Source organism: Chiroxiphia lanceolata, chromosome 6 (assembly GCF_009829145.1).
Source record: "Chiroxiphia lanceolata isolate bChiLan1 chromosome 6, bChiLan1.pri, whole genome shotgun sequence".
In the NCBI taxonomy this organism is placed as follows: Eukaryota; Metazoa; Chordata; class Aves; order Passeriformes; family Pipridae; genus Chiroxiphia; species Chiroxiphia lanceolata.
In genome coordinates, this window is record NC_045642.1 from 48,756,196 (window position 1) to 48,776,026 (window position 19,831).

The 19,831-nt window shown below is 35.3% G+C and overlaps 1 protein-coding gene across 2 annotated transcripts in view; it reads right to left on the reverse strand.

The window, feature by feature from the left end:
- TRIP11 (thyroid hormone receptor interactor 11) overlaps positions 1-19,831 on the reverse strand; it is a 30,851-nt gene that overhangs the window by 9,468 nt on the left and 1,552 nt on the right. For both annotated transcript variants that reach the window (XM_032689884.1, XM_032689885.1), the window contains exons 2-15: positions 18,378-18,454; positions 17,168-17,278; positions 15,798-16,073; positions 14,905-14,973; positions 14,061-14,226; positions 11,913-12,263; positions 11,205-11,245; positions 9,978-10,181; positions 5,890-8,919; positions 3,037-3,177; positions 2,632-2,825; positions 1,534-1,697; positions 1,098-1,201; positions 761-860 (exon numbers count right to left, since the gene is read on the reverse strand). In XM_032689884.1, coding sequence (XP_032545775.1) covers positions 761-860; positions 1,098-1,201; positions 1,534-1,697; positions 2,632-2,825; positions 3,037-3,177; positions 5,890-8,919; positions 9,978-10,181; positions 11,205-11,245; positions 11,913-12,263; positions 14,061-14,226; positions 14,905-14,973; positions 15,798-16,073; positions 17,168-17,278; positions 18,378-18,454 — 5,028 coding nt within the window. The remainder of the gene's footprint in view (positions 1-760; positions 861-1,097; positions 1,202-1,533; positions 1,698-2,631; positions 2,826-3,036; positions 3,178-5,889; positions 8,920-9,977; positions 10,182-11,204; positions 11,246-11,912; positions 12,264-14,060; positions 14,227-14,904; positions 14,974-15,797; positions 16,074-17,167; positions 17,279-18,377; positions 18,455-19,831) is intronic.

Sequence of the window (19,831 nt, forward strand, 5' to 3'; positions counted from 1 at the left end):
GTCTGCAGTGAGACAGATAGACAGATCCATTAAAAAATAATCAGTAGTTGTACATTCATGTAGTAGCTTGAAATTTAATTTGAACTCAGGGAGCACTCCTGTGATGTCCACTCGGATGCCAGATTGCACTTAGACACTAAATTAAATTTAAGTAAGTACACATTCAAATATGTAGTGAAAAAGTCATATGTTTTTGTAGGGTTCTTGCTGGAGAAGACTTCCAAGTGATATTTCACACCAACCATCTGATTATAAGCTTCAAGAAAACATCACTTATTTCAAGAGAAAGACTAATTATAATTTAAAAATGAATAGCAATAATTAGTTGTATATGTTCAGAGCAAGAGTTACCACTGCATCCAGCTGAGATGACAGTCACATCTGTGCAAGAGCTGCTCCCTCTCTTACCAATTGACACCCTTTCTCTTTATTTCACTGTATTCCTGTGTCTATGTCAAATATGGTAGTTAACTACTTTGGAAGACGTGACAACATTTGGTATTCCACAGACTTGTAAAAAACACACTAACAGAGCTAAATCAAGGGCTTTGGTATTTACAGGCTTTCTTTTGAGAAAGATCCCTAACAGAAGGTAAACATACCTTTTCAAATCTGCTTTATAAACAACGAAGTCCTCAAAATGTGGCAAAGAATTACTCTTTTCCTCATAGTATATGTATTTTGGTAAGTTTCTAGGAATACTATATTGTCTGCTCAGCTGCCTGAAATGTTTTAAGCAGAAATAAATAAATGTAGTTACCTTCTTTCTTAAGTTCTTCAATCTGCTCCTCTTTGATGTCAAGCTGCTCAGTAAGCCTGGATGCTGCATCCAGGGCAGTATTTGCCTCTTCTAAACTTTCCTAAATAGAGGGTAAGAAAGGGACAAAAAGAGAAGCAAAAGAGATCACCATCACAATGACGTTAGTACAACACAAATAAACGTAACACATGCAGAGACTTCAATCACTTGTTCTTTTGAATAACTGGATTGTAAACATCTTCAGAAAACGGATGGTCAGCAGAGGAATGGTACTTTGCTTGTTCAGTCAAGAACTAGCATTCAGTTTCTTAGGGTTCAATTTCATTATTCAACCCACCTGCAGTGATACAACTTTTTCTTCTAGGTTTTCTGCTTTTTTCTTCCATTCTGCACTCTGTTTTTGGTGTCTCTCCAGCTCCGCTGAATACAGAGCTTTTTCTTCTAGAGGGTTAAAAATACAAAATGAAACAAAAAAACCCTTAATTAAGAACATTTAACTCTTTTTGGGATATGCAATTTGCAAAACCTCAGCATTATCTTATCTGGTGTTCATAAGGTAGAGGTGGAATTAGCATTTTATAAATGGGATATTGATCATCAGCTTTCACAGGGCCAGAATTGTTTTTGTAAGTTTTTTAAAAGACAACAGATTCTCAAATTCAGGCTACCAAGAGGAAACCAGGGAACTACTGTTTCAAAAGCAGCAAAATATGTTAACTACCCCAGATGGAAAATGCTTGTTGCAATCTTTGCTATTTCTTGACAAACCTTACCCTGTTGAAACTGCTCTAGTACCATCTGCAGGTTGGCCAGAGATAGTGCATACTGCTTTACTTGGTCCTGGGAGATGGTCAGCTGCATCACAGTTTCATCTCTCTGCTTGGTAACCAGGTTTAACTGCTCTTGCAAAGATTCAACTTGCAGGCTAGCCTGATGACTTAATGAAAATAAAATATGTTATTTAGGAAGGTAACAATAGATGTTATCACAGAGAAAATTAAATCCCAGCAGAAACAGCTCCGCACAAATTTTTCAGCTCAACTTCTAAAATTGAAGGCTTTTTTTCCCTGATCCCTCTTTAAAAACAAATGAACAAAAAACCCACCAAACCCCCCCCCAATCTAACAACAGATTTTAAGTAAGTCTGGCAATAAGACTTTGACAATCAAAAAAACCCCACACCCAAATAACTGCTTTTGTTTGAAATGCATTAGGAAAAGAAAAAATGTTGCTCCATACTAACAACTGAACACCTCATTTAACTTCCCATCATGCAGAAATATGATGAACCTGATCCCCTCCTAAGCCAGTCTTTTTAGAGAGGGGTATATCAGGTGGGAAATAGGCAGTACTTCTTAAAGGTATTTGAAAAATTTATGAAGAATTAAGTAATATTGATTTCACGCAACCATCTCCCAACACTTCCACTTTCTCCACAATTTTTCACAATGAATTCTGCTCAACTCAGAAATCTCTTTATTGAGAAAGTTAAGAGCAGAATCCATCTCTGACACTTAAAGAAAAAAACGACTGCAGCTACACACATATTTTTTAATTAAAAAAACTTTTTCATTTTGACAACTGTAATAACATGAAAAAAGAATTCTTTTGCCTAAAGTAGCCAACATTTGTTTAAATAAAATAATAAAGCAGTAAAGATAAGCCTTGAGTAATTTAAATACTTGGTGTTTCATTGTCCTGGCTGAAAAACATGTTTATGGCAAATAAATAAGAACACATGATTGGCTCTAGCCTCCCAGATTCTGCTACCCATGACAGTTTTATTTTCTCAAGTGCTTAGAATGTTGTGGAATGGCAATTCAGCAAAACAGAGCCACCAGTCTAGTTAACTGGGATATTTAAAAGGCTACCTGGCATTTTCCACTGCAGTAGATGAGGACACAAGTTTTTCCTCCAAAATCAAAACCTTCTTTCTTAGCTTGACCTCTCTGTCTTCTGCAGCCAAAGCTTCTCTCGTGTAGGAATCTTCCATTTCTAAAAGGTGATTTCGTAACCTCTCCAGCTCCTGATTCAGGCGCTGCTCTTTCTCATGCAGATGCTGCACCTGTGTACAACACATTTTAAGTTGCTTGTACTATCACTTTCCATAAAAATAATGTAAGCAAACATAACACATGTTCATTGAAGCACATTGCATGTGTATCAATTTTAAAACCTTTTAACTAGTGACTGCTACTAAAAATAATGCAGATAATACCACAGATGGAATTTCTTACTCTTTATTTCTTGCAACTGTAAATTATTTAGTGGTGTACCTCACTCTGCAGGGCACTGCTCTCCATTTGCTTCTGTTTGAGTGCTACCATGACTTGGTCTCTCTCTTGCTGAAAAGTAACAGCCTTCTCCTGCATTGACTTAACTTCATTTAACAGCTGATTCAATTCTCCTGTCTTGCCCTGTTGAAGACACAAACAAACATTTCCAACATGGCCAACAGTTCTATCAAAAGAGACACCATCTTTGCTCTGAAGAGTGTAAAGACGCTACTGATCTAACAAGGAAAAGGGCAGGACATCTATGGCCTTACAACACAGAATAACATTCATGAAAAATATTATTTTGAAGTTATTTCATTCACATGTTACATGACAAAGTAAAAGTTGTTGCTAGAAGATACTATACAGGGCATTGCCTTAACTGACTGCTGTGAACAGATACCAGTTCTCTTAAATGAGGGACATGTATTACGTACAAAGTGTCTCAAGACACCTGATACTTGAAAATTTCACTTTTCCCCCAGTGTTTGGAATCTGTTCTCTGTGATACCCATTTCTCAGGCCATGCACAAGTAAAGCATCAGCCCTAGGTAAGTCAACTTGTCTGAACTTAAGAAGACTAAACACACAAAGAAATCTTTAAAAACAAACCTCACTTCCAAAGATTAGCCTTCAATGAATTACAGCAATGTCCATCACATTTTCAGGTGTCAACTTTCCATGAATAAAAAAATTTCCTACAACTTTACACTAGCATATAAAGAAGTGTGACTATGTCAGTTACAAAATTCACATGTAGTTGTGAATGAATTTCAGTTATTTGAAACTTTTCAGCCTGCTCCTTCATTTGGTTTCATAGGTTGCTTTCAAAGAAGTTATTTTTATTGAGTATTTTGGACAGAAGTAAATCAATCTTTGGTTTTATCACTAACACTTAAGCGCTTCAATTATTAGCTTTTATTAATCGAGTTAAATATAGTAAAATTCTTCTTGCAGTAGAACCATAAACCTTCAGGCAAATCTTTTTATGTCATGCTATCTTTTGACACATGCAGACACACAAAACTGCTTGACTATTACTTTTCCTGGTTCTGCATGGCAAACACAAAGTGTGTAACAGGAATTTCTCTGATTTGTGCAATAAAAATGTGCAGACAAACATTCCACGCTTGTGAAACCAGAAGCCTTTTCACCACAGAGTGGAAGGGTGCAGGCAATGACATGCAACACAAAGAACCCAGTCAGACACTGCACATTTTCATGAGTTAGAATAAAAAACCCCAAAATAGTAACACTGTCAATTTGTAAAATATTAGTGTATTGTATATGGGCAAGTCTGTTGAACATAAGAAGTCTCAAAGCTATTTTTCACAATTTAACTGCACTTCTGAGACAATAAACCTTTTCATCACAATTTTACAGTATTTCCTTAGAAGCCTTTGCTATGAGCAAATGGAGCTAAACATCTGTCCTAAGTAAAACTTCTCTTAAAAAAAATAAATCCTAGTTTTTCACATGTATTATGGCAAAGTTGAGACTTCTAAATTATAAATTTAAAAAAGACACACACTGTTAAATGTAATTAATATTTTGTTTTTCCAAATACTTTACACTGCAGATATAGCATAGCTTTAGCTATGTTTGAAAATGCTCCAGAGATAGATGTGAGGGTGGTGAGACACCACAACAGCCCCACAACAGGGACTTTGAGCAACGTGGTCTAGTGGGAGGTGTCCCTGTCCATGGCAGGGGGATTGGAACAAGATTATCTTTAAACTCCCTTCCAACTCAACGCATTCTATGACTCTATGAGTTTTTTCTTATACTTACAGTGCAGGAGAAAAATTAATGCCAAGTTACTTAGAAAGAGTTTGTATAAATACCACTCTCTGGCAGTGGGTAATGCTCATAACCTTGTAAAATGAAATGGGGTTGCCAAGGACAACAGGGAGATTAAGTACAGTATGCATCGAGTCATAGAACTGTAGGACAAATGGCAACCAGATCCAAAGAGACCTGGGCAGTACAGAGGAAAGAAAAAATTATCTCTTTAGGATTAATTACCAGAAAAAAACTGCCCACTAGGCCACACTCACTTTCAGTGCCTAAGAGCAAACCAAAAATATCTGCACCCTGGAGTTCTGCTGTGAAGTGTTTGTCAAAAATACAGGAAAATTGTATTTGCACTGTACTTAACACCTATTTCTCAAAGAGAAGTGCCAATTCATACATTACTTCATTAACTCCAGCAGCAGTTCATACAACATGGTGTAGCAATGATGCCACGTAATTTCTTGCTCTTTTTGAAAAGATTCTTCTTCAAATTACATACATGGTAATTATTAAGCCACTGCAACTTTTCTCTGAATACAAACTTTTTTCAAAGTATCAATTTTTCCATATGTCAAATTGTTGAGAAGAAACTACTAAATCAGTGTGTCCAATTTTTTTTTTTTTAAATGGAGTCTCCCCATTCATCTCACTGAGATGTTGTAAAGCAATCCCATTGGAATAACAAACACTAGAGGAAAGTACATTGGAAAATTAGTTGTGCTGACTAGCTCTGCAGAAGTTTGAGCACCATAAATTCAGTAAAAATCACACTTCATGAACGGGGCCAAAGTAAAATATTAAGCAGCTGTTCAGTAAATAAGCAATTTCCAAATAAATGAAAAACATAGTTTATGGTTGCACAATTAACAGAAAACATTGTAAACCACTCACCTGCTGACTTTTATATTTTTTAATTTTGCAGAGGGAGGATTTTTGGTGAATGTAATGCAGTAAGGACTCACAAACATATTTCAGGCAAACACTTGAGGGCTACATACACAAAAATACATTACCATGTGACTAATTTTAAAAGATAGTCATAAATATGAATGGACATACCTGTTCCTTCTCTTTCAACAGCTTCTCAAAAGCAAGAGCTTTTTCCTTCATTGAGTGAGACTCAAACTCTTTCTCTTTCAGCATCATTGAAAATTGCATATTGGTTTCCTGAAGTGCGCGGAATTCTGTTTCTTTTTCCCTACACCTTGCAACTATGTTTTCATTTTCTTCTTTCAGTTTTCGAATATCCATTTCTAAAATTAAATTTCTTTCTTTTAGATTAGTCACGGCTTGCTTCAAAAGCTCATTTTCATTTTCTTTGTTACTAAGATTTTCACTCACAGAAAGCAACTGATCACTTTTAGATTTAATTAATATGTCTTTTTCCCTAAGCGATTTCTGTAAGACATCATGTTTTTCTTTGATCTGCCTCATCTCTGACTCAGTCCCTTCTTGACTCTTTCTTTCAATCTCTGATGCTGTAGCAACAGAATCAGATAATCGCTGATTGTTTTCCTGAAGAGTCCTAATAGTTGACTCTTTTTCTTGCAACTTTTTTTTCAGTTGTTCCAACTCATTTTGAAGGAGTTTACACTCATCACTGAGTACTTCAGGAGGACTGTGTTGAACACTTGAAAGCTGTGAAATGGTGGAAGCTGCTACCAGAGATGGTGATACCAAATCAAGTTTACTCAGGAGAAGATCCTTGGTGTTATAAAGCTGTCCTATGCTGTGCTGAACTTGTGCTAATTCCTGACTAAAACTTTTCAGCTTTTTCTCATTCTGTTCATAACTCTGAATCAAGCCATTATAATCTACCTGCAGCTTTGAAGTACTATCACTTTCAACTGAAATTTGTGCTTGAAGCTTGTGTAACTCTTCTTGGAGATGAGCTGACTCATGTTGCATGTTCTGAACCGTGGTTATTACCTGTTGTTTCCACTCTTCCATTTTCTTTACTTGCTGTTTTAGTTTATCACGTTCTTGTAGAAGTTCCTCAAACTGGTTACTGTTCACACCTCCTGACCCGTTATCAGCACCTGTGCTGGATGTCTGCAAGACAGTCAATAAGGTTTGGCATTTTTGACTTAGAGCATCTATTTCAATATCTTTTTCTCGAATGATACGGGATAAATTCTGAATAGTTTCTCTAGACATGTCTTGACTGCTGTTTTCAGATCTGTTAGATAACTTTTGATTCTCCTCTTGCAACCTCACCAAAGCTGCTTCTTTAGCAGCAACCATGTCCATGATGTTACGATACTCTGTTTTTAACTGACTGTTTTCTCTTGTCTTTTCACTTAAAACTGCTAATACTTGTTCTCTTTCCCTAACATAAGCTTGCAGCTGCTGCTGAAGACCAAGAACATCCTGCCTATAGGAAGCTGAGGAAACTCTAGCATTGAGAGCTTGTATTTCTAAATCCTTCTCTTGAATGATCCGAGTAAGTTTCCCAACTTCATCCTTAGACAACTGATCAATCTGCTGACTTAGAGAAACATTCTTTTCATTTAGAAGCTTAATCTCCATCTCCCTTTCTTTGATACCTTTTACCAATCTTTCAATTTCAGCTTTAGATAAGTCATGTTTTTCATTTCCATTTTCTCCATTAAGAGTCTGAACTTTGGTTTCCTGAAAAAGATCAGAAGAATCAGTCTGAATAATCTGTCTCTCTTTGTGCAACTGAGTTTTAATTTGTTCAATTGTTTTCTGCAAATTTTTAATTTCCTCATCTTTCTCTAAAAAGAGTCTTTCATGTGTGACATTCATTTGCTCACACTGAAATCTGGACTCATCTATTTCTTTTCGCTGCTCCTGCAATGACTGCTGAAGTTTCACTGTTGTTTGATTCTGATCTTCTATCGTTTTTTTGTGAACTTCTATTTCTTCTTCAAGATTATTCCTTATCATTTTTAACTGTGTTACCTCACTTTCCAGTTCAATAATAATATCTAAAGTTTTAGGCTCAACCACAGGCGTGGATCTACTTTGCTGGTCCTTGAGGCGTTCAATTTCTTCTTTCAAATGATTATTTTCTTCCTTCATGACTGCGAGACTTCTGTCTTTTTCCTCCAAGTTCTGTTTGAAGACATCCTGCTTTTTTGAAACTTTCATATACTCCTCAAGTTCCTGCTTCACCTGTAAGGCTTCATTTTTGTATTTTTCAATAAATACCTCTTTCTCTTTTAAGAGATCTGTCAACTGCTTTTGTCCTCCTAAGCTAGTAGTCAACATCTCTTTGGTTTCCTGATGGTCAGTCTCCATCTGCTCAATGCTACTCTTAAGTTCAGCAATCTTGAAGTCTTTCTCTTGATGGAGCTTAACCAGGCGCTCATGTTCCAGCTGCAGTGCAGTGGTATCCATACTGCGGGCGTTTGATAATTCCTCAATAGTTTGCTTATACTTATGTGCTTGTTCCAAAAGCCTCTTCTCTGCCTGGTTTAATTCGCTCTCTAACTGTCTTTTTTCCATTTTCAAAGCCTCCACAACAGTGTCTTTTTCCAAGTAAACTTTATTTTTCTCAGAAATGGTATCACTTAACTCCTGTTTTAGTTCTTCAATGGCTGCTATGAGCTTTCCATTTTCTCTTCTGAGATCAGACAGAGATTTCTCTAAGTGTTCATTTACTTGTTTATTTTCTGAAATGTCATTCTGTAATTTTGCAATTTCTACTTCTCTTTCTTTAAGAATCAGATCTTGACAAGCATAGTTAGATTCCTCATTACTTTTTTCTGTTAACTTGCTCAAGGATACATGAAGTTCCTCCTCTCTTTCTTTTAGTCTCTGCTGCAACTCTCCAATTTCTTTTTTACTATGTGAATTATAGTCTTGGGCTTTCCTTAATTGTTCCTGAAGATTTTTAATATTATCTTGTAGCTGCTGCTTAGTTATATGCAAATCATTAAGCGCATATGAACATTGGCTTAGTTTTTCTTTCTGACTATCTAACTCTTTAATAATTTTCATCTTCTCAATTTCTAATTCTGATACTTTCTTTCTTTCAGAATCAACGTCAAATTTCAGCTGTTTGATGATATTATCAGTTTCTGTGTGTTGTTTTGAGAGCTGCTCTTTCAGTGTAATCATATGCTGAAATGAACATAAGTAAAGTAAATGAACAAAAGAAAAGAAGTAATTAGGACAGGAGAACTAGATGAACTATGCATTTCATTTTCATCCTCTAAACAATAAAAAAAAAAAAATCGAGAAGAAATAAAAATGTTTCTTAGTTGCAAACATAAGTTAGCAAGTAGTATCAACTAGTCAATGCTCAGTTAATTAAAACCAAGTATCAAGTATTTTGTGAAGATTACACTTCCCCCCAAAAAAAAATCTCCCCTAAAAGAACTCTAACTACCTGATCAAAGAAAATAAAAAAGGACTACCTAAAAATAAAGCACTGCCAGAATTTGTCAAGGCAGTTTAAATGCAGCAAACACTCAGTGCTTAAAAAAAGGGCGGCACTACATTTAAAATAGCTGTATATTCAATTTTCAACTTCTTGTTTGAGCTTATTTTTAAACAAGACTTGCTTGGATTCACTTCACAGGAAGAACTTTAAATGTTCAATTCCATGTAGTAAACCAATCTTGAAAACAGATGGCTTGCAACTCTTAAGTTTACAGGTCAAATATAGTGGAACTGTAACAAAAAAGTATAATTTAATTCTGATTACATACAATTGGTGACCTTTTTTACTCCACAAATGCTTGTATTATAAAGAACTTGTAATTAAGTAACTTAAATATTCAACATAATTAAAAATTATGAAAGGAAAATAGTTTAAAAAAATAATTCATGTAATTCAGACAGAGCAGAATATTAGCAGGTTAAATTCCATCAGAAATCTTGCAATGAAAAATCAGGTACTATTTAACTGGACTTTGTAAAGTAACATCTGTTATAGACAGCTGACATGCTGTATTATTTCTTTGTCCATAACAAGGGAGTTCCTTGCTCTTCAGAATTTCACACTGAGACGGCAGGTATGGAGAAACACCGGTCCCAATATTTTTTTAAGCCTCAGAGGATAACTTTTATTTCCCTGCTATCTGTGTTCAAAGATCAGCTTAAAAGATAAACTCACATAAATAAATGTTAAACATTTATTTAGCAGTTTAATAATTAGTTGCATTATTTATTATTACCTGAGTAGCTTCTTGATTCTGCTTATCTAGTTCTTCCAACTCCGCTATTAATGTTTCTCTTTCAGCAATGCTTTCATCTAATTCATGTTCTTTCCTTTCCAAATCTTGTCTTAACTGATTTAATTCTGAATTCTGATCCTCTGTATTCGGAGAAAGAATATTCTCATGTTTATGTTGTGCGCTCGTCAGTTCCTTCTCAAGTCCCTCAAGACAAAAAAAATAATTATAAATATTAGACTTTATCTTGGTGAAATTTATGAACTGTTTTGATTTGAGATTGTTTCCTTTCCCCTCCTCAACTAAAAGCAAAGCATGCATTTTCATGTTAGAATTTGTAAGCCCCTATGAATACTACCCCAGTTAAAAATTCTTCATTGTGAATTATTTGTCTCTACCATTCACACATACACACTTATTTCCTCATCACTTCATTTAAGAGTGCAGTTTATAAACTTCTGCACAAAAAGCCATGGTACGGTAAGAAATTATATCCACCTCTGAGATATGGACTGACAGCTGGGATAAACTAACATATCTGCATGAGACACCCTAAATGTGGAATGCTGCATGGGGAGACAGGAAGTTTTAATCAAGGGCACCTGAATAACATCATTATGACAAATGCTATGGGAACCCTTGAATGCATGCAAAACACAGAAGACCTCAGTCGAAAGATACTTCGGATACAAAGCAAACTAAACCAAATCTCTCAAGTCTGAGAGTTTATAAAGGACCAAGTCAACCATGACAAAAATTAAAAGTGTGTTCCAAAGAAACTGCGTGTTCCTCTGCTAAACTTCATCAGCAAGATGGAATGTAGTATTACTACACTACTACACAGAAGAAGAGAGATATTTTACAACTGATAAGTGTCAAAACTGAAACATCCTAAAGCAGAAGTAGAAAATGACACATTTTACAGAATGTACCATTAATACTTTAAAAATATATGTTACAGCTGTCTAAATAACAACGAGATACGTGGAACTCCACTAGTTTTCCTTAACAGAATACACTGTGGAGTTTCACAAATCAAAATGTATTGTTTCCATCAATTCCATGTGCAATTATAGAATTAAACAACAATTATTTCCTTTTACATTACAATGTTATTTATGTAGAAGTGTGAATGCTCAAAAACCTCCCATATAGTGCCAAAACACACGTTTTCCATCAGTTACTACTGTTAGGAACTTTTCTGTTGGCTTAATTTAGAAATTGCTTTACCTGATTTAAACTGGAAAGTCTTGCTATTTCATTTTCCGCTTCTATAAAAGAAAATGAAATAAAATACATAATTTTACTACTTTTCAAACTATGATAAAACCAAATCATTCTCCCACCTTGCCCCTACAGAACTCTGCTGCTCAGAAGAGAATAGTTTCACAGCATTTTGTGACGACAAGCACGAGCGCTGTCAAATGTACCATCAGTCACCAGCGCAAAGCAGCGCATTATTTTTACAACTGATTCCACATTAGGAGGACTCTGGTACTGCAGCTTATCAGTTATGCAATATTAAAATATTTTCAACCTACATATACATTTTTTGAACTGGCACATGACAGTGTTTCCTTAAGGAGAAGATATTAGCAATCAAGTGCCTTTATACACACAAAAGAAGTACTTTCAGAATTTAAACTAACAACTGCTATTGAGGCTTACTTACTTTTAAAGAAAAAAAACCCAACCAAACCATTGGCAGACATGATTACTTACCCTATCAGAAAGCCCTGTGATAATCATGCTAGCCCTAATTACATCTCCTGCTTAGCCTTACTTCAATGGATACTGCTTTTCTAAAGCAGCAGCATTTAAAAGATACATATTCTCAAATTCTATTCCAAATTTATAAAATATTGAGTTTTAAAAGTGAAAGCCTGTGAAAATATACTAAAAATAAAAAAATTAATAAAAAAATCATAATCTTAGTACCTGATAATGCTTGCTGTAGTCTGACAACATCTTGTGGTAATGACGTCTTTGACTGGAGCTTCTCCTGTTTGTTCAGGAGAGCATCTTGCTCTGCCACAGATCTTTGAAGCACACTAAACTCATATTTAAGCTTTTCATAATCTTGTGCTAGTTGAATTTTTTCTAGCTTTGCCAATTCTTGCTCTTTCAGAAGATTTTCGTTTTCTGCTTTGGCAGAAGACAATTTGTGATTTAACTCTCTTATTTCATCCTCAACCTGCAACTCTTCTGCTTTTCCTCCTTGTAGACTCTGAGCATTTTTTTTCTGTTCAGTAATTTTAGAGTCATCCATGGCATCAGTGCTCACACCATCTAAAAGGCAAAAGATATTGTTTGCAATATTAACCAAAACCATCACTCTAGATCTTCTACTTAAGTCTCTTCTTCCACCTCTTCTCCTGACAGAGGGAAATAGCCTAAAACGAAGACACAGTCATCATCAAACAGAAAGCTTACTTAAATAGGTTTAACATTTGGGGTTGTGTTATACATGTTATGGGTTTGTTAAGTAGCTTCTTGAATACTTAGATATACCTGGCTCAAAATAATTTTAAAAGGTAAGGGTTGCAAGACATATTTTGTTGGCAATTTAATTAGAATATACTTGATCCCCACCTCTCTTGGTGAGGAGATGACAGAAGGTAATTTATCAGGGCTTGGAATCCCTCAGTTTTCTAAGAACAATTTATCAAATGCCACCTAATTCAAATTGATGCAAAATCTATTTATAATTTAATTAATTAAATTTCAAAGGTTTGCCAAATGGTTGCTATAGAGAAAAATTTGCTACAAATAATTTGCTTAATGATGCATAAAATTTTTCCACCTGAAGAAAAACATCTTTCAGAAATAATCTTTTTACAGATACATCATGCTATCATGACATCCATATTTCTGTACAATCCTCTGCAATTTCCAAGTAAGTCAGAATGTACAAAAAGGCATCATCAAGAGTGAACAGAAAAAAAATTAAATGAAAGCACACTGCTTGTGAATTCACTTCACTTGCCCCTGCCCCAGTCCCTATTATGTTGTCAGACAGAATGAACTAAACAAAAATATAAAATACTGTACTTCCTCAAAAGCGTGAGCAGTATTTATTTTGCAGATAACTGGTAATGCAATAAAAAAGGGATTTCTGCCTTTGACTTCATTAAATTAGGCCTGCTGGTGTATGTACATGGAGTAAAAAACAATTACATCTTAATAGGTATCTGATTTTAAGAAATAAATTCCTTATCAGTACTACCTTAGAAGTAAAGAGGCTGTGAGAATACTTCTCTTCTTACCAAGAAGGGAATGAATCTCTCATTCCAGGAGAGTCCAAGTTTTAACAGATAACAAAGTAGAGGTTTACAAGCAAATCTTATATATTTGTGCAAAGAAGCCCCTAGAGGAAGCCTACCTGACATGAGTATTTTTAGGGAACAACAAGACAAAAAGTTCTCTGTGGGAACTAATGAGCTTCTCCTACATTCTAGTCCCACCACAGACGAAGGAGTGGTCCTTACAGCAATCATAGTTTGGTTTGCGCTGGAAGGGACTTTAAAGATCATCCAGTTTCAACACCTGTGTCATGGGCAGGGTTGCACCCACTAGATCAGGTTACTCAGGGCCCTATTCAACCTGGCCTTGAGCACTTCCAGAGATGAGGCATCCTCAACTTCTCTGGGCAACCTGTTCCAGTGCCTCACTACCCAATCCTTGAGCTTTCCGAAGTAACCCAATTGGCACAGAGTACTTCTCACAAAAGTTATGTGCTGATATTTTCTTATCTTCAATTCTATATGTCTCATCCACACCTATTTTCAGTGTAAGTTGAAAAAAAACCTAGAAAGTGTATAATTTAGAGCACAATGACTGATATGTGTATCAGATTGATATACGTCAGAGATGAAACGCTATCATTCCAATGTTCAAGCCAACCAGAGTGAATATAAGATACAGGACAGCCCACAAATATCTTAAACAGAAAGCTGAAATGAAATTGAAATTCGAATTCCTAAACATCATGTATTTGATATCTACTACACTGCTACGTGCACATTCAATGCATAACCACAATTCATTCTACATGAAATGAAAAAGAAAGCATCTGGTAACAAAGACCTTGCTGCAATCGGTTCTCAAGCTCTTCAATTCGCTCTTCATATTCACTCAGTTCTTCTCGGTGTCGACGACTTATCTCTACTAACTTTTGTCTGTGTGCATCCTGCAATACTGACAGTTCATGCTGATGTTCATCTATTTCTTGACTTAAATTCTGTTTGAGCTCCTAAAAAATATCATTAGAGAAACAAAATGGCAAAATATAGGACAGCACCTTATGAAAAAACAATGTAATAAAAAATAAGATGTTTTCCCTAGTCAAATTAAAGGATTTATTAAAAGAACCTCTCACAGGACACATCAAGTTTCCTGATTTTTGTTGATCTGGATATTTTAAACGTTAAATGAAATTCCTTTTAAAAGTATGTTTTTACAAATAGTACGCTCTACACAACAGCAAATATTAAACCAGTGTAGAGACCACAGGTGTTACAAAGGAAGTGGATACATTAGGACATATTTCCAGTAACTTTCAGGGATGACAGCAAATTCGTATTTTGCATCTCCAATGAAAAAAAGGCAAGATGTTTCTAAGAAAGGGGAAATTATTTTCTGTTTCAGTTTCATAACTCACCAACAGCTTCACAAAGTGATTTGCCCTCATAAATACTAATGTAATTTTGTCAAGCTTACACACTGTATTAAATCATACAAATACCCTTTTCTCAGAGTAACTGTTTTTAAATATTGTACTGCTGACTGAAATATTGCTGTGCTATTACATGCCCACATGCATTTTTAATCATGTAAGTGCTAGTGGTACTCAAAATATTTACAAGTCATGTGACCACATGCAAAACCATGAAGAATAAAGGCTTAAGAGAAGATGAGTTTGTCATCTTACCTTAACAATATTCTGTAGTTTGCATATTTCACTTTGTTCAGCATCATTTGTGCCTTGCACTTTTGAGGACTGAAAAAAGAAAAATCACATATCCATATGAAAATTATGATAAATATGTGTATTTTTCATGTAAGTGCTTCCTCTATTGATACTCAAAAGTAGAAAACAACAAAGCTAACATGAAGCAAAAAAAAAATCCACAGAAATTTTGATTTTTAAAAAAACATTATAATGGAAACATTTTAATTTTCCATGGATTTTTATTATTACATGCCTATGTGTAAAAGTTTGGAGTGTGAGGTATTATTGCATGTAATAAGACAACAGGGTTGCTTAATTTTGAGTATTTCCACATGGGAAAAGCATATCTCTGAAATCAGGCTATACCTTGAAAAATGGTGATCCACATCACCAACAGCTTGAAAGATTATACTCTTTCTTGTCTCAACAGACCATAAATTATAACTGACATATCAAGGACTGAGAGAAGAGCAAGTAAAACCAGTATGCAAGTATCCAACTATTACTTTGAACAGTACTGTGCTATCAATATAACATCAATACCATAGCCAGGAAGAAGGAAAATATTTTTCTGAAAGGTTGCACAAAAATGAAACCCTGAAGCAGCATTCTAAGCAAATGGTGATGAAACCCTTTACCTAACTTGACAAATTATGCATAAAAGCATGACAAAAAAGCATATGGAAGTCAGTCACTGGATGTGTCCCCAGTCACGTGTCAGCAAGAGGTTTCAGCTTTTCCATTGAAATATATTGTTTCTAGAAATTTTTCAGTATGAACTCTTAAAACATCCACTCCAAAACCACCAATTGCAATGGAAATGATAATTTGGAAGGGAGAGGGAAGGGCAAAGTAGAGGAAAAACCACTCACCACTGCAATCTGCTTCCAGTGGTCAACCTCAGATTCGAGCCTTGAAACTTCATTGGACAATCTGTTTATTTCTTGTTGTGACCAGATTATATCTCCAAAATCCATGTCATCTCCTTCAAAACCTGAGGAATGTCTGACCCCTGGAACATAGGAAGCTGAGGCAGTGGCTGGTGGCAAAACACCAGCTCCTAACTGTGCAGTCTGAGCAGCTGTCTGTACTTTCTGCAGTTGTTCCTGTAGCGCATTCTGTCTGGCTTTTAGATGGCTGATTTCCACCTGAATATACAAAATAAAATGCATTGTTTGAATAAGAAGAATATCAAAATACAGTTTACTTTATTCTTTGTGGTGTTATGAAATAGGAACCAAACAACTCCTCTCCAGCACAAATTACTGATCACTTTCACCAAAAAAAAAAAACAACCCAACAAAAAAACCCCAAACCAAAACAAAAAGCCCAAACGCTCTCATAGTGGAGAAATGCAGTCTTAGCTCATGTGTTATTAAGGACAGGTATTTTTTTTTAGCAGTCAACGTACACAAGTACTATAACAAGATTCAGGTTAACAGGTTATAAAAAAATTTAAATATATAAAGAGAGTATTCAGACATGAAAGTCAGGCAATACATGATGCCTCCCCAGTTATTTTTATTACATTTTACTTCTTTTAACAACTCAGTGTATTGAAAATCTACATATTTGCAAGAGAGTGAAATTAGCTGCACGCAATTTTCTCATAAAAACTCTGTTATTGTATTTAAGAAGCAGAATTTTATACATCTCATTCTGCTTCCTCAAGCTCCCACATGCATTTATGAATAAAGCAGAAATAAAACTACATTTGTGTAACTCTAGGCATACTGGCAACTTTCTTCACTTAAAAGGCTATGAGATCTCATATTACACAGTAGGTTATAAAGCTGGTGTTTCCATCATAGAGGGACATTTTACAAATTTGGAAAGCTAGCTCTGTTCCCTTTAATTGTGTACGTTAAGATAAATAATGATATCTACAGACAAAATAACTGCTTCAAGTAAGAATTTGCTCCTGTTGTCTTCCTTAAAGGTAGCTGAATCGAAAATACAAAGCAGTTGAGTGTCATTTCTCACAACGATCCCAGAAACAACAGAAATTCTGACAGCTGCACGACATTCCCAGAGAGTTTTCTCATCTCAGCTATCTCCCGACAGCTCTGCTTACATTACATGAGACAACGAAATATGTCTTAGCTGACATTAACAAAACAAGAAACTATAGGTGTGACCAGTATTTCTACTGGAAGAGAACAGATACTATAACAAAGAACTTAAACACCACAACAGATAAATACTGGATGTACTTACTGAGATATTTTACTCTGTATCCTACCTCTTTCTGTTGAAGCTGATTGCGGTACTCTATAGATAACTGCTTTATTTGCAACTCTGCTGCTTCGTGCTTTTCTTCTAAGTCACTACAGACTTTTTTCAGCCTATCATTCTAGCAAAAATAAGAAATTAACGTTGGTAAACTCGGCACAGTTCTTAAAGAATCAGAAAAGCACAAAGGTAATGAACAGTAAAGAAATAAATTAAATTGTACAGATTTCTCGTGTTATTTCATTCAAAAAACAAAGTAACAGCAATGTCCAAGTGTGGGCCCAAAAATCAGGTTCACGTCCAAGCTTTCTGTTTTTATATGGCATGGACTCTGGCTCACTTTCAGATAAAAGTTTTGTGATGACCAGAGGTAAATGCCAAGAATAAAAAAAAAATAAAAGAAAATCAGGACTGAAATTACATCTTAGGAAGATTCACAGGTGGAATTTAAGAACGGCCATAAAGCACAAATTGGAGCTAATATCCAGTGTTCTCTCTCCAACAGCAGCTGGCAAGAAACTAGAAAAAGGAAAAGCAGGAACAGTTATGTCCCCAAAATACTACATTAAGTTCACAGTGCTCTTGAGGACTGAAGACATAAAAAAAAGTTGTTGGTTTAGAGTCATAAATAAAGCTACAAGGCCAAGTCCTGTAAGAGTGCAGAAAGCCACTTTCCACAAGGGCACATGGGATTTGTAAACGGTTTTGGAAGACCAGGAGCAGCCATAACTATGTCAGAATGACCACAGGGTAGGGTAACACAGGGAGAGAACATCACCAGGGAACACACCCACCCTATGCCTGAAGCTGCTGCAAAAGACACACTGCCCTGCATCAGCAGACATTCTACATCTGCTTGTTCTTGTGGTCATATATGAAACTTGACCTAGAGCTAAAACGTATGAAAACTTAAAGAATTTTTGCATTTTCAAGCTTTTCAGGGCCAAGTCTATTGTTGCAGTCCAAGTCCACATGACAGGCAGGTACAGTCAGGGATGCAGTAAAAGGTGAAAAGTTGCACCACATGCATACTCCAATAAAACAATGTATCTCCCTGACTGTGATGGCAGTTTGTCACAAAAAGTCACATTCTAATATCACAATCACCCTTGTTTCTAGATTTACCCAGGGACAAGCAATTTCAGTGCAATATTTCACCTTTATACAAAATAAATGTTATGTACTGCTTTTAATTACAACAGTGTTCCAAAGTTTCTTACTTCAAACTTTTGTGCTGCATTAATACTTTCTATTTCTCTGAGTCTAGAATTGGACACGTGGAGTTCTGTTGCTGCATCTGAAAGAAAGTGAAAATTTTCATTTTTATTAAAATCCTTTTAATCTGTTAAGTAGACAGCAGTTAAGAACAATTATTAATACATATCTTACTTTACACTGCTTTAATGTTCATTCCTAGGTAAATATCAAAAGTTGTTTTTATAAGAACACTGACAGAATTATTTGTCAGACAGTCTTTCTGAACCAAGTTTAGTTAACTTGTGTCTAGGCTTTAAATCAAATAAAAAACCTAATACATTAGTATAGATCTCAGTTTTAAAATAAGGAAAATGAAAATGTTTTACTTGACTATTTTGTGTTCCTGAATCTGTTTCTCATTTACAACTTTGCCCCTGACATGACAGTTGTGTGTTCCTTTGTAATCTCATGTGAAGTTTCAAAACAAGAATTAGTTCCATTAAATGCACAAAGCAGTGACTAAATGTTCAGGAAAAAACCCAAACAAATCACCCAAACCCATCAAAACCCATGCAACAAAACACCAACCCCATAAGACTCACTTTCATTTACAAAGGTAACACATCTACCATCCCAGTTTATCCTGTACCAAAAGCACATCCCTGGATACACTTCCTTTAATGATCAACCTTCCTCAAACTATGTTAACTGATCCCATGTCCCACTTTTAATGGGCAGAAATACCACATTTTGTTTTATCAATGAGAAATCATCCTGAATTGACTATAAAGCAATCCTGACAATTTTTCAAATTTTGAAATAAACATAATTTCCAGGTAAATACTGTATTTCATCATTTCCTATGTGCTATTTAAAACTGATGCAGCTCAAGCACTGCAGAGGCAACAATCTACCCATAAAAACTGTGAAACAAAGATGTTAAAGTCTATAATGTACAAACAACGTTCTCGGTTCTCATGGTAGTCAAAGCACTGAATGTAAGGGATAATACTAAAAATTAGGGAACTTTGAGAAATTAGGAAATTATAAAAAGGAAAGTAAGGAACTATTTAAAAAGTGTTCTTTAGGCCACAAAGTACTTTAAAGTCTCTACAGATGAGTACTTGGATGCCACCAGATTTTTTACACCCTCAAGTCTAGCAACCAATCTATTACTCTGAAATTTTTAGGACACCAAAGTTGTTCTCAGCAGTATTTAGCAGTGAAGTACACCTGGAAGTAACTACTGAGCATCAGTACATCTCTTTGCACAAACTCATACACAAATATGTGAACTGAAATCACAATTTATTTTTTATGAAAGCAAAACAAACACACCAGGTGGCTGCGTAGTTCAGGAGCCTAAGTTTCCAAACTAAACTAATATGGATTTTGAAATTTAAAACAATCCTAAGCAAGTCTTTCAGAAAAGAGAAAAAAAAAAAAAAAGATAATTTCAGACTTATAAGAATAAATT